At 56.7% G+C, this 13562-nt stretch overlaps 1 protein-coding gene across 6 annotated transcripts in view; it reads left to right on the plus strand.

Moving 5' to 3' along the window:
- Positions 1–13562, plus strand: part of MYO18A (myosin XVIIIA) — a gene marked incomplete at both ends in the record, with an annotated part of 94560 nt that overhangs the window by 47885 nt on the left and 33113 nt on the right. For 5 of the 6 annotated variants that reach the window (XM_080712682.1, XM_080712685.1, XM_080712684.1 and 2 more), the window contains 16 exons: positions 849–936; positions 1133–1239; positions 1343–1519; positions 1865–2078; positions 2295–2437; positions 3019–3119; positions 3895–3958; positions 4136–4295; positions 6469–6645; positions 6848–6938; positions 7222–7414; positions 8206–8292; positions 11161–11302; positions 11456–11615; positions 12358–12544; positions 12815–13058. In XM_080712682.1, coding sequence (XP_080568808.1) covers positions 849–936; positions 1133–1239; positions 1343–1519; positions 1865–2078; positions 2295–2437; positions 3019–3119; positions 3895–3958; positions 4136–4295; positions 6469–6645; positions 6848–6938; positions 7222–7414; positions 8206–8292; positions 11161–11302; positions 11456–11615; positions 12358–12544; positions 12815–13058 — 2335 coding nt within the window. The remainder of the gene's footprint in view (positions 1–848; positions 937–1132; positions 1240–1342; positions 1520–1864; positions 2079–2294; positions 2438–3018; positions 3120–3894; positions 3959–4135; positions 4296–6468; positions 6646–6847; positions 6939–7221; positions 7415–8205; positions 8293–11160; positions 11303–11455; positions 11616–12357; positions 12545–12814; positions 13059–13562) is intronic. The other variant, XM_080712683.1, reaches the window with a different exon arrangement.

Genomic DNA, 13562 nt, shown 5'->3' on the forward strand with positions numbered 1-13562 from the left:
CTGAGGCTTGCCGAGAACCTGCGATCCTCCTGTCTCAGCCTCTAAAGGCTTATTTTTGATTGGTGACCACCTTGGGTCCCTGGGGGCCCCTTGCCCCTTCACAGCCATTTCTGTGCCCATCTGTACGGCATGTAGGACCCTCCTTGTGTTTGACAAGGCAGTGCTGCCCCCGCCCACATCTCTGACCACGCTGCCTCGTGCTGTTGTGTGGCATCAATACGTCCACCAGATCTGTGTAATTGCTGCCTTCCAAGCAGGGACCTTGCTGGCCATGACCTGGAGGAAGAGCAGGGAGGCTGGCATGTGTGCCTAGGCACTGTCACCTTGCTACGGTGGAGCATCCTCTAGAAGCCAATCTGAGGCCAGGGCTCAGGGCCCATCTGTCATTCCATACTACAGAGACTTAGGAGGGCACTCTCTCCTCAGGTCTGGAGGACAGGGCCCTTCCTAGCTTGGTGAAGGTGGCCTGTCATTTGCCATGAAAGAGCCTGTGGCTGTTGCCCAGAGTTTAGGGCTTGAGCTGGAGGTGGAACCTGGTGGCTTGCTTTCCCAGGGCCGGCGCTTTCCCGGAACATGTGCAGGTGTCGCTGTCCTTCCTCCCCTCAGTGCTGCTCTGGCCCTCAGCCTCAGTGTCCTTGTTCCCTGGCCTCCTCAGAACCACCACTACCTCCCAGCTTCTCCCTCCTTCCCTGACATCTCTAATGCCCCTGTGTTCTGTGTCAGCTCCTGACTGTTCCTTTGGTCAGTGGCTCGTCTTGAAAGCCTTCCCCTCACTTGTCTCCTCTCTCCTGCTATCTCCATCTCCCAGAGCAGGCCCTGATTATCTGTTCTTTCCCTCCCTCTGACAGGCCAAAACAGAAGAGCAGATTGCAGCCGAGGAAGCCTGGTATGAGACAGAGAAGCTGTGGCTGGTCCATAAGGATGGCTTTTCCCTGGGTGAGTCTCAGGACGGGTGTAGATGTCTGTGACTCTCTGGGCTCAGGGCTGGCAGTGGCCATGCCTGTGTCTGGTGAGGGCTAGGGTTTGAGCAAAAAAGAGGCTGGTGACCCAAGGGGAGAGGGGTGGAACCAAGAAGGGTCCAAACAGCAGCAGAGGCTTCCCAGTCCCACATCTGTCTGTGCCTGTTCTGCAGCCAGTCAGCTCAGATCAGAGGAGCTCAGCCTCCCCGAGGGGAAGGTGCGTGTGAAGCTAGACCATGATGGCGCCATCCTGGATGTGGACGAGGACGACGTGGAGAAGGTTGGCAGGAGGCTGCTAGAGGAGATGGAAGGGCAGCGGGCAGGCCTGTCTCTTGTGGTGGAGGTGGGGTCAGCTTCATTGCCCGTCTGCCTGTCCTGCCCAGGCTAACGCTCCCTCCTGCGACCGTCTAGAAGACCTGGCGTCACTGGTGTACCTCAATGAGTCCAGCGTCCTGCACACACTACGTCAGCGCTATGGTGCCAGCCTGCTGCACACCTATGCTGGCCCCAGCCTGCTGGTCCTCAGCCCCCGTGGGGCCCCCGCTGTGTACTCAGAGAAGGTGTGGCTCCTTCTAGAATCCTGTGCTCCCTCCTGGACCTACCCCATTCCTCTGGCTGGCTCTCTCCCTTCCTCTGTGGTGTCTGCTGGACTCCTGTCTGCTTTTATGGTTGACCTTGGGAAGAGGAGTCATCTCCAGGAGTGGGGCAGAAGGACCTCCTGGGCCTTTAATGGAGTGCAGGACTTGGCTTGTATCTGTATTTCCTTGCACAGCCATGGGCTTGGCCTCCTAATCCCTGGGCACCCCAGGGTGAAAATCCAGGAAGATGTGGACCCTGGGGCTGAGGGGTGTGTGGGTGAAGCCAGCTGAGAACCTGTCCTTCCCTCCTTCCCTCCCCTGCTCCAGGTGATGCATATGTTCAAGGGGTGTCGGCGAGAGGACATGGCACCCCACATCTATGCTGTGGCCCAGACAGCATACAGGGCAATGCTGATGAGCCGTCAGGACCAGTCCATCGTCCTCCTGGGCAGCAGTGGCAGTGGCAAGACCACCAGCTGCCAGCATCTGGTGCAGTACCTGGCCACGATCGCAGGCACCAGTGGGAGCAAGGTGTTTTCTGGTGAGGCGGGGACAACTGAGAGTGGGGAGGTGCGGGGGGCTGGAGAAGGGGGCCCTCCTAGGGTACAGCTCTTTTTCTCCCTAGCCTCTCTGTCCCCTGGGAACCTCTCTGACCCTGGGTAGCTCTGATCTGAGTGGCCCCAAGCATTCATGTCTCTGGAGCCCACAGCTGGGTGAAAGCTGCTTTCCTGATGTCCCTTGGGACTGTGTTCTGCAGGGGAGAAGTGGCAGGCTCTGTACACCCTCCTGGAAGCTTTTGGGAATAGCCCCACCATCATGAATGGCAATGCTACCCGCTTCTCCCAGATCCTGTCCTTGGACTTTGACCAAGCTGGCCAGGTGGCCTCAGCCTCCATTCAGGTAAGAGGGTGCTGCCCAGGCCTCAGGTAATAGGAGATGCCTTAGAAATCATTCTGTCTTCAGTGAATGGGCAGGGATGGCTTGGTGTCACTATTCTGCTCTCCAGGCCTCCTGTCCAGCTCCCTTCTCTTCCCCACCCTGGGGCTGTCCACACCCTGCTGCGGGGTCCCAGCCATGCCCACTTTCTGGGGTCCATGCTCAGGGCCTTCTTTTAGACTGATGTCCTCCAACAGAGGACAGCATATACGTAGAGTGAGGCTTGGCAACAGCTGGTCTGCTCCCATTCCAAATGAGTTTTCTTTCTGCAAAGCTTCTATATCTTTAGGAGGGCTGGTACCTGGGCTCTGGGTGGGATGGCAGAGTCATCTATAGGGGCATGGCCTTGTCATCTTCTGTCTGGCTCTGGTTTCTGCCTCCTGTTTGGCCCCGGAGTAACCTGGTGGCTGGCCAAGCACCTTGGGAATAAGATACAGCTGCTTGTTCCCAGGGCCTGAAAGATCAGGGGCCTGGTTCCTTCCACTGGGGGTGGGAGGAGCTGGACTCAGCACTGTCCCACTTCCCCACCTCATGCTGTGCCATAGACGATGCTTTTGGAGAAGCTGCGTGTGGCCCGACGCCCCGCCAGTGAGTCCACGTTCAACGTCTTCTACTACCTGCTGGCCTGTGGGGACAGCACCCTCAGGTGAGGTGGGCCAGAGGACATGTGAGGGGGCTCTGCATCCAGCCCATTAACTGGCCCCTGTACCTCACACCTGATTGCCCACTGTACTCTGCGTTCACTGTCTCCTGAGAGCCAGGCTGTGAGCTGGGCCCCGGGGATAGGAGAGGAGTGAGACACAGGCTCTATGGGAGGGGCACAACTGACTCTTCCACATTCCCAGGGCCTCTTTGGAAGCTCCGATACCAGGGGAAGAAATCTCACTGGGGATGCAGTTGGTGGGTGATTCACCTGCAGCTGCACAGCTAGTATGGCACTGTGAGAGTCTACCCTAGGCCTAAGGCCTAAGGCCTAAGCCTTCTCCAGTGTCCTCTGGCTGGCCCTCCCTGCCCTGTGTGCTGTCCCTGCCATGTTCTTCCTTTTAGCCCTTCACACTTGTTGTCTATCCTCTGACTAGTATAAATGTTGAGCCCAAGCAGTCAGCCCCAAACATTATTCTTTTTAGCTCTGAGGCCATCAGTTCTCCTGGGGGTACCCTTCAGGCATGTCCCCTGCTCCCTTCCAAGGGCCTGGCTGCACCCTCTCTTCAGGACTGCTCTACTGACCTCTCCAAGGGAGGCTGGTGCTCTGTCCAGGCCTCCAGGCCAATTAGGAAAGGTGGCAGAGCTGGCCTGACTATCGGGATGAGGGGCAGAAGGAACTTGGGAGTCTGGACTCTGCATCTATTTGTCTCTGCCCTGGGAGGGAGATGGCCTTGGCCTAGGGACCAAGCCTGCTGATATCTCATTTGTACCCCTAGGACAGAGCTCCACTTGAACCACTTGGCAGAGAACAATGTGTTTGGGATTATGCCACTGGCCAAGGTGAGGGGGCTGTGGACTGGGTTGGCAGCCCTGGACCTTGGGAATAGAGAAAGTCTCAGTTGGCATGCAGTGCCCCATGGGTGGCACTCCCCAAGCCTGAGGGACCAGTAGTATGGGGACATGCTGAGAGAGACAGTCCCTCTGAGGCCCAGAGCATGTGCCCATCCACCCCTGTAGCCCGAGGAGAAGCAGAAGGCAGCTCAGCAGTTCAGTAAGCTGCAGACGGCCATGAAGGTGCTGGGAATCTCCCCTGATGAACAGAAGGCCTGCTGGCTCATCCTGGCTGCCATCTACCACCTGGGAGCTGCAGGAGCCACCAAAGGTAAACTGCAGTGGGGTGCCAGGAGCCTGGCTTGGGGAAGCCTGGACACCTAGGAGAACTTTTGGGGGCCTTGCCTGTTCCCACTTCTTGCCCTGCAAAGACTCAGCTGTCACTAGATACGGCTCCTTTGCTGTGTTCCTTCTCAGTCTCTGGCATTGGGGCAGAAGGCCAGAGAAGCATCTCTGCCAGTGATGACCTGAGACCTAGCTTTAATGGAGGACTGGGAGCAGCAGGTGGTCGGGTGTGGGGCTGAGGGAAGGGAAGGCACTCTCCCACAGCAGACCCTGGAATAACTCTCCTTCTCCTTCCCTTCCTGACAGAGGCTCTCGAGGAGCAGGAGGGTAACTGACCTTGGCCCACCCTGGGGCACAGGGGCTGCCTTGCCCTGTCCTGGTGCTTCCCTGGGCTCTCCTGGGGGCTGGGCTCCTTCTCTCAGAGCACTGGGGACTGGCCCGAGGAGAAGCCCCAGGGTTGAGAGTGGAGGGAGAAGCTGCTGGCTGTGGGGCTCCTGAGAGTCCCTGGAATAGCTGTTTCTTCAATGTGTTTTGCATCCAGATCCTGGACCCTCTAAGGATGCAGGGTGCCCTCCATGGGGCTTAGGTGGGGTTGGGTGAGCTTGATCCCTGGGGCTTCCTGAGGCCAGTCCTCCCCAGTCTTCTTCCCTTCTTTTGGTTTTGGTAGCCATCGCTATTGCTCTTGCACATCAGGGTGGTAGCCACCGGGGTCACAGGCCCTGTGGTGACTGTTGGGCTGCAGTTGAGTTGCGCACTTCCTCTCCTGCACTCATGGATGGCGAGGGCTGGGGCTGGCTTGGGAAAGCTCTTGCCTTCCTCAGAGACTGCAATGGAGGATGATGGCTTGAGCGTCTCCTCACCCCTTTCTCCTGCAGTTTAAAGAAAGGGGACGCTATCTATGAACACCACCTTGCACTTTGGCTCTGTCTTGTCCTGGGGTGTGAAGGGCTCTGGGCTGCACAGCAGGAGTGGGAAATTCATGGCGGTGGGTGCCTGGCAGAACAGGTGTCTGGGTATCTGGCCTCTTATGATCCCAGCAGGTAGCACCTGTATCAAGGGAAAGTAGCATCTGGGTTAAAGGAGCCATCGCCAGACATTGTGGGCAGGAGGGTGGGCAGGCGTGTGGCTGTGTCTAGAGAAAAGTTCATTTACTCTGAGGGGCCAAGCCCAGGCTGACTGCAGGTGGAGCACTCTGGGCACTGAGCCCTGGTATTGCCTTCTCAGAGCTTACAGTATTTTCCAGGGCTGTGTGTGTGTGTGTGTGCGTGTGTGTGTGCGTGTGTTTACACTATATACAATACACACACATCTTTGGGGGTCTCTTTCTCTGTGTGTCAGTGTGATGACATCCACAGCCATACTCTTTGAGACTGCATGTGAATGTGTTTTTGTGTCTCCTGGGCTAGATGTGGTTGGTGTTTTCTTGCCTGCTCATCCATCCTCACGAGTCCCTACCCCCTATGGTCCCTTCCTGTGGGCCTGGCAGCTCAGTTGATGACTGTTTGCTAACACACTGTTTTTCTTTGCATGCTGCATGCTGGTCCTTTGCCTTACAGAAGCTGCTGAAGGTAAAACCTTGTTTCTTGTTAGCTTTCCCTAATTGCTGTGATTAGACACATGTTGGCTGAGGCGCGGTTGTCTGCGTAGGCTGTTCCCTTTCCCCTGCGGCTTCGTTGCCTCCCCACTGTTGAGCCATGGAGGTGTCTGTGGTCTCCCCTGGGGTAGAAGGGGGTGGGCTGATGCGTCTGGGGAAGGAGCTCATCTAGTACTCTCTTAATCCTGGGCAGGCAGATGGTTCCTGTGCTGATCCTGGGTGGGCTGGCTCATCCTCTGTCTTTGTCCTTCCCCAGCCCAAGTTGGGCATCCTTGGCTGGACTGAAGGGACTTTTGCAGCTGGCTGGGTGCCCTCTGGTCGCAGCCTGTGGAGTTGCCTCCTCTTTTAGGACGTTTCTTCTTTCCACCCTCAAGGGCCACAGGAAGCGCTAGCAGCTGCTGGCTCTCCCTAGTCTTGTGAAGCCTATTTGCTGTCAGTGGGGCTGGGTTTTGCCTCCAGAAGATGCCTGCTCCCCGGTTCTGTGGGGATGAGGGGGCCCAAGGCCACAGTGGTCGTCAGTCAGCCTAAGGAGAAAGACCTAGAAGACTCAAGATAACAGATCACTTTTTTCACCCTACAGGTGGGCGCAAGCAGTTTGCCCGCCATGAGTGGGCCCAGAAGGCTGCGTACCTGCTGGGCTGCAGCCTGGAGGAGCTGTCCTCAGCCATCTTCAAGCACCACCTCAAGGGCGGCACCCTGCAGCGCTCTACCTCCTTCCGCCAGGGCCCTGAGGAGAGCAGCCTGGGTGATGGCACAGGTACCCTCAGCCCCTGGGTGGATGTGATTAGGAGGTCTCACTGGGGCTCTGGAGGTGAGAGGACCACAATGGGTGCTCCCAGAAGTGGGAGAGGCTCAGCCCCAGGGCCCCACACTGCCTGGGCCTGGGAGGTAGGAGGCATTCCTGGGCAGGTGGTGTGGCCTAGGGGACAGGAGATGGAGCTGATCCTCTTGCCCCACAGGCCCCAAAATGAGTGCACTGGAGTGCTTAGAGGGCATGGCATCTGGCCTCTACAGTGAGCTTTTTACCCTGCTCGTCTCCTTGATAAACCGGTGAGTGGCAAGCAGAGCCCAGGGGCTCTCCACATCCTGCTTTGGCAAAGGTGAGGTGATGCCTTTGTTCTTGGGTGTTGGCTGCGGCAGGGCCTCTGTCTACCAGCAGAGGGCGCACTGTCTTTGTGGGCGACGAGGGCGAGGCACCACCTCCCCACCCTGCCCTGGGCATGCGGCAGGGACCGCATGTGCTTCAGGCCAGGGGCAGGCTCCTGGGAGGACGAGTGGGGCCCGCTCTGTGGTAGTGATCTCGCCAGCTCTGACCCAGGCTTTCCTTGTGAAGGGCTCTCAAGTCCAGCCAGCACTCGCTCTGCTCCATGATGATTGTGGACACTCCGGGCTTCCAGAACCCTGAGCAGGGCGGATCGGCCCGCGGAGCCTCCTTTGAGGAGCTGTGCCACAACTATGCCCAGGACCGGCTGCAGGGGCTCTTCCATGAGCGCACCTTTGTGCAGGAGTTGGAAAGATACAAGGAGGTAGCTTTATACCTCCCTGCTGCCCAGGCCCCACCCAGCCCCACCTCTGGCCATGGTGCCCCAGAAAGGGCCTCTGTGGATGGGAAGGCCTCACCCTCCACCCTGGCTGCTGCTTCCTAGCAGTCTGCTCTCTCCTCCATCCCCCTCGCACCCTGCCCGGCTCTGGAGTGGCTGTCTGCCCCTCGGCCCCGGCCCCTGGTCTTGGCTCCATTGTTACTTCGTGGAGAGTTGGCTCCCCACAAAGCTGGAGGGACACTCAGTGTCTCTGGGAGCCCCTCTGTGGCTTCCGCCAAGGCACCCTCCTGGTCTGTGAGTTGCCTCCGGGCCCTTCCTGCTTCCACATGGGTCTGGTCCAGCCCCTCCCCATCCCTGCTTCCCTGGTGACCTAGGGCCCCTCCCTGAAAGGTGCCCCAGATGGGACTTGATCTGGAAATCCTTCCTCATGTAGGACTTGAATGAACTGAGGAGGACATTTATCTTGGATGAAAAAAGACCGGGGAGGACATGAAGTTGTCTTTCCTTGTTTCAAGGATGATTACGTCAAGTGGAGAGTAGTCTTATTCTGCATTGTCTAATCAACTGATTTGAATAACAGGAGAATGTGACTCCTGTTGGGGGGATGGGGGAGGGACAGTGTATTACTTGGGAGGTGGTAAGCAGTTTGTCCTGTGAGATGCTAGAGGAAGCCCGTGAGGGATGGGAAGCTGGACTTGTCCCCAGAGGCCCCACCTGACCCTCTCGGGGTTGCATCCTGACACAGGTCCCACGCTCACTACTGCTCTGCTTCCTAGGAGAACATTGAGCTGGCCTTTGACGACTTGGAGCCGGCCACAGATGACTCGGTGGCTGCCGTGGACCAGGCCTCTCACCAGTCCCTGGTAGGAAAGCAGGCGAGACCGGGTAGCCTCTCATCTCTTACTCCTTCCTTGCTGAGCTGTTGCCAGGGCTGCCACCATGGGCTGAGGGAGGGCCCTACAGCCATGCCTGGTCACCAAACACTGGAGAGCTCCCAGACCCTGCCCCTGGGTACTCACAGTCTGGCCTGGGAGGTGGCGGTTTCTTCTGCTCTGTGCATTGGGGAGCCCCAGGCCATATGTTTCAGCCAGGCAGAATTGTAGCTTCTCTCTTACCTGCCAAGGCTCAGGCCCTACCTTGTCACTGGCTGAGCCTGCAGTGTGTCTCCCAGGACCCCTGGTGTCTACTGTTTGGGGCTGAGGACCTGGACCCAGAGGTTGTAATCATTCCTTCCCATTGTCTCCAAGAAGAGGACTGACATAGCCTAGCAGGTGGCACGAGGAGGGGGCACCTTGCTCAGACAGGGAAATACACCAAGCTCTCAAATGCCCTGTGGGGGATTGCCATGGATGTGAGCCTTGCCCCTCAACCTCAAGGCGGGCTTTGGGGCACTGGCTGGCCTGATGAACACTTGGCATTTGGTGATTACCTTCAGTTGGGGGAATTGGAGGAAGGTGCTTTACTGGAAAATGACATTTTTGCTAGGTTGCCGAGCTCTTGATTCTGCTTGGATTCCTGCCCTACTCTCCTCACTCTCTACAGTAAGGCTGCTGGACTAGCACAGGTGGTGGCGCCTGGGGACAGATACTAACCCCCTGGGGACAAGTGCTTAAAGTACTGCATCTCCCTAGGGAAGGTGGATTTCCTTTTCCTAACACCTGGGCTCACAGTTGGCCTCCCAAGAGAGCCTTTGCCATTCCCAGGAGATGGGAGGATCTGGTACATGTGGTTCATGAGTAGCACAGGGTCCACCGTATGCCACTAGCCTTTTCCCGCCTCAGTCCCCTCTATTTTATGGGCCCCAGTTCCACTCTCTGTCCGATGGCTTCATTGCTTCCTTCTGGCCAAGCACCTCCAGCCACTAAAGGACTGGAGTTGCCCACTGGTCCTTTGCCATGTTCTGTTTCCGTCTGGTAATCTATTGATTCCCTTGGGCAAGTGTGGTGAGGACATGTGGGCAAGTTGGGGTCAAAAGGGGGAAAAATAGCCGGGCGTGGTGGCGCATGCTTGTAATCCCTGCGCATGGGAGGCAGAGACAGGAGGATCGCGCTGGTTCGGAGCCAGCCTCGCTGGCCTAAGAGACCCTGTTTCCACATAAAGTTAAAAAATAGGTCTGGGAGTGTAGCCTGTGGGAGTGTAGCCCGGAGGTAGAAGGGCTTCCAGGAACCCCAGTACCACCAAAAAAAGGGGGGGGGAATAACACTTTTCCCATTTTCCTTATCCTTTAGTCCCTAAAGACCAGGCCCAGATGAGGTATGGGAAAGTTTAATTCTTCTGCCCAAGGAAGACATGAAAATTGTATAGAAAGGCCACTTCAGGCCAGATATGGCCACAAGCCTAGTTTACTTGGCCTTCATGAGGTATTAAAAATTAAAACTCGGAGCTGGGCATGAGGGTACACACCCCAGTATTTGGGAAGCTGGAACAGGAGGATCACAGGTTCAAGACCAGCCTCAGCAATTTAGTGAGCCCTTATTTAGAAAGGGAGGAGGGCCGGGCATGGTGGCACACGCTTGTAATCCCCGTGCTTGGGAGGGGGAGACAAGAGGATAGCACAGGTTCAAAGTCAGCTGCACTGGCTTAAGAGACCCTGTTTCCAAATAAAAATATAAAATAGGTCTGGGGGTATAGCCCGGCGGTAGAATGGCTTCCAGGAACCCCAGTACCACAAAAAAATAAATAAAAAGGGAGGAGAGCAAGGGTATAGCTTGCAGGTAAAATGCCCCTGGGTTTAACACACACACACACACACACACACACACACACACACACACACACACACAATTAGAACTTAAAATTAAGTATTTCTACCTTCTCTTGAAGAACCGGTGGTTTATCAGCATTAGGTCAGGGTTCTTCCAGGACACAGTCAGCAGCAGCTGATTGGTTGTTCCGTCAGTCAGGAACTCCTGCTCTTTAGCTCACTCCAGGCTCTACTCCTTTGGGCTACCAACCCTTATCCACGAAGTCATCTGTCCCACACCTTTGGCCCTTGAGTTTATGCTCTGCAGGGATTCTTCAGCAATCTGAGCCTCCTCTGGGTTCTCCCCTTGTGGGGACCAGTGTTAAGTGTCAAGAGCTTCCTTTGGGCCATGCATTGTGCTCAGGGCCCTGCAGACTTTACCACACCTAGTCTACAAGGGTGTAAGGGCAATGTGGGGCTTACTGAGCCCCTCGTGCCCACTGCGGGACCAAGGATGGAGAGACCCTCTGGATGTGGGCTCAGGTAGTAAGAAGCCTTCTCTCTTCAGTGCTTTTGGACCCCCAAGTGTCACCAGTCATCTTTCACTGTGGTCTCTCTGATCTCTCTCCTCTCCTGGCCCTTCTTCTTTCTTTCCTTTCCTTTCCTTTTCTTTTTTTGTGGGATTGAGGATTGAACTCAGGGGCATTCTATCTACAAGCTACATTCCTGGCCCTATTTTGTGTTTTATTTTGAAACATGATCTCACTGAGTTGCAGAGGGTCTCACTAAATAGCTAAGGCTGGCTTTGAACCTGTGATCCTCCTGTCTCAGCCTCTCAAGTACTGGGATTACAAGTGTGCCACCACACCCAGCTTCTGGGCCCTCTTTCCATTCACTGCCCACCTTCTCCACAAGGTGTCAGCAGCGAGTGGCAGGAGCCACAATGTGCTCGCCTGTGCTTGTGTGTGTATGGTACAGGGTTGGGGTAAGAACCTCCACTCCTTTCCCACAGCTCCACAGAGCAAGGCATTTCTTCCCTTCTCCATAGGTCCGCTCACTGGCCCATGCAGAGGAGGCAAGGGGCCTGCTATGGCTGCTGGAAGAGGAGGCGCTGGTGCCAGGGGCCACTGAGGATACCCTCCTCAAGCGCCTTTTCTCCTATTATGGTCCCCGGGAAGGTGATAAAAAGGGTAGGTAGCATTGCTGGAGGATAGCTCTTCTGCTTCCTCACCAGAAGGCCCACCTGTGTGGGTTCAGGTAGCACTCGTGGGGAGGCTCACCAAGGCCCTAAGATTTGTGATGTGCCCTGACAGTCGGGACCTTGCTTCTTCACCCACCCTCAGGCCAAAGCCCTCTTCTGCGCAGCAGCAAACCACACCATTTTCTCCTGGGCCACAGCCATGGCACCAACTGGGTGGAATACAACGTGGCTGGTTGGCTGAGCTACACCAAGCAGAACCCAGCCACCCAGAATGCTCCCCGGCTCCTGCAGGACTCCCAGAAGTAAGGGTACCACTCCCTCTGCCCATGTGCTGTCCCCACAGCTGTTTTCTGGTCCCCTTTCCCTGGAGGTGTCTCAGAGGCCCCTTCACCAGCAAAGTGGACAGCTTTTAGTTCCTAAGATGCAGCAACCAGGGCCAGTCGGCCTAGAGAGCATAGGGGTGGCCTTCTGAAATAGAGGTAGGAGACAGACATGGCTGGAGGTGCTATAGTTGTCAATAGGAATAATACTCCCACATTCTTCAGAGAAGGCAGAGAGAGCCTTAGAAACAACTCAGTCATATAATCCCTTTGTCCATTCCATAGATGATTATGTCACCTACTCTGTGACAGGGACTTCTAGGTGCTTGGCAGGCAGTGAAGTCAAGAAAGTCCCTGCCCTTGTGCGGTTTACACTCGAGTAGGGGACAGAGACAATAGACGGGACTCTGGCCACAGTGGGCACCCTTCCAGCCCCGGCCTCTCCAGTGGGGGAGAAGAGTGGGTCACCCCCCTTTGTCCTATTCTTGCTAGTTCCCTGGCTTCTGCCCACCTCGGGTTTTCTCTTCTTAGAGTTTGAAAATCTCTCTCCAGTATCTCTTTAGGATGTGGAACCTGTGGCTCTAGTCCAGATACCCCAGGCCCTAGACAGATACCACAGCTGTCTGGGGTGGTTTGGTCCCTGGGAGCTGGCAGGAAGAATGGTCTTTGCTGCCCCATAAGTGTGACTCCTTTTGTTCCCGTGCCCCCCCCCTACTTCTGGCAGAAAGATCATCAGCAACCTGTTTTTGGGCCGGGCAGGAAGTGCCACGGTGCTCTCGGGCTCCGTTGCAGGCCTGGAGGGTGGCTCACAGCTGGCGCTGCGCCGGGCCACCAGCATGCGGAAGACCTTCACCACGGGCATGGCGGCTGTCAAGAAGAAGTCACTGTGCATCCAGATTAAGCTGCAGGTGGTGAGTGTGCAGCCAGGCCCCACATCCCTTCCCTGGACACACCCAGGCCATCCCATACCCACATCCCTGCCGGTAGGGTCACCCTTTCAGCGGTGCCGCCTAGGAGTGGCCAGCCAGGCCCAGGGAGGGCAGAGTTGTCCAGGCTTAACACGTCTGGTCCGGCAGCAGGATACCTGCTATCCTGTGAGGAGTGGAGGTGCCGGCCGAGCCCCTGCTCTCCTGGGCATGGGCCATTGTAGCCATTGAAAGTGGCCCCTCCTCCTCTGGCAGGATGCCCTCATCGATACCATCAAGAGGTCCAAGATGCACTTTGTGCACTGCTTCCTGCCTGTGGCTGAGGGCTGGGCTGGGGAGCCCCGGTCCGCCTCCTCCCGCCGAGTCAGCAGCAGCAGCGAGCTGGACCTGCCCCCGGGCGACCCCTGCGAGGCCGGCCTCCTGCAGCTGGATGTGCCCTTGCTCCGTGCCCAGCTCCGGGGCTCCCGCCTGCTCGATGCCATGCGCATGTACCGCCAAGGTAAGGCTCCTTCCCTTCCCATCCCTGGTATTTTCTCCTGGAGCCAGCCCACCCACCCTTCCTCCACGCTGGGGTCTCAGGAGCCAGATGGTGCTGCCCCTCCTGTCTCAGGACCAGCTCTAGGTCTCCTTCCTCCCACTCCATTCTGCCCTGTGCCTCCTCCCTCCCGGCCTTTCTCTTTTTTTTTTCTTCCTAAACTTTGTGACTCTTCTCTTCCGTATTCAAGTCCTCTGCACCCTCCCTACCCCACAGGCCCCCTCGTCGTTTCCACGGCTTCCCCCTAACCCCTAGTGTGGGCAGGTCCACTCTGCCCACAGCTGCAGGCCCAGTGCCCTTTCAGAGCCATCTGCCCAGGGAGAAACTAGGTGCTAAATTTCTCTGAAGTACTTAAAATTCTCAGGAAAGGTCAGACAGACCCTATTTATGGACCCAGCAAGAAAAGGGGACAGGAGATGGCAGTAGCAGGAGAGTATTTACAGCATGCCGGGTATTATTCTCAACTCT

This window comes from Muscardinus avellanarius (genome assembly GCF_963383645.1).
Source record: "Muscardinus avellanarius genome assembly, chromosome: 16".
Lineage (NCBI taxonomy): Eukaryota > Metazoa > Chordata > Mammalia > Rodentia > Gliridae > Muscardinus > Muscardinus avellanarius.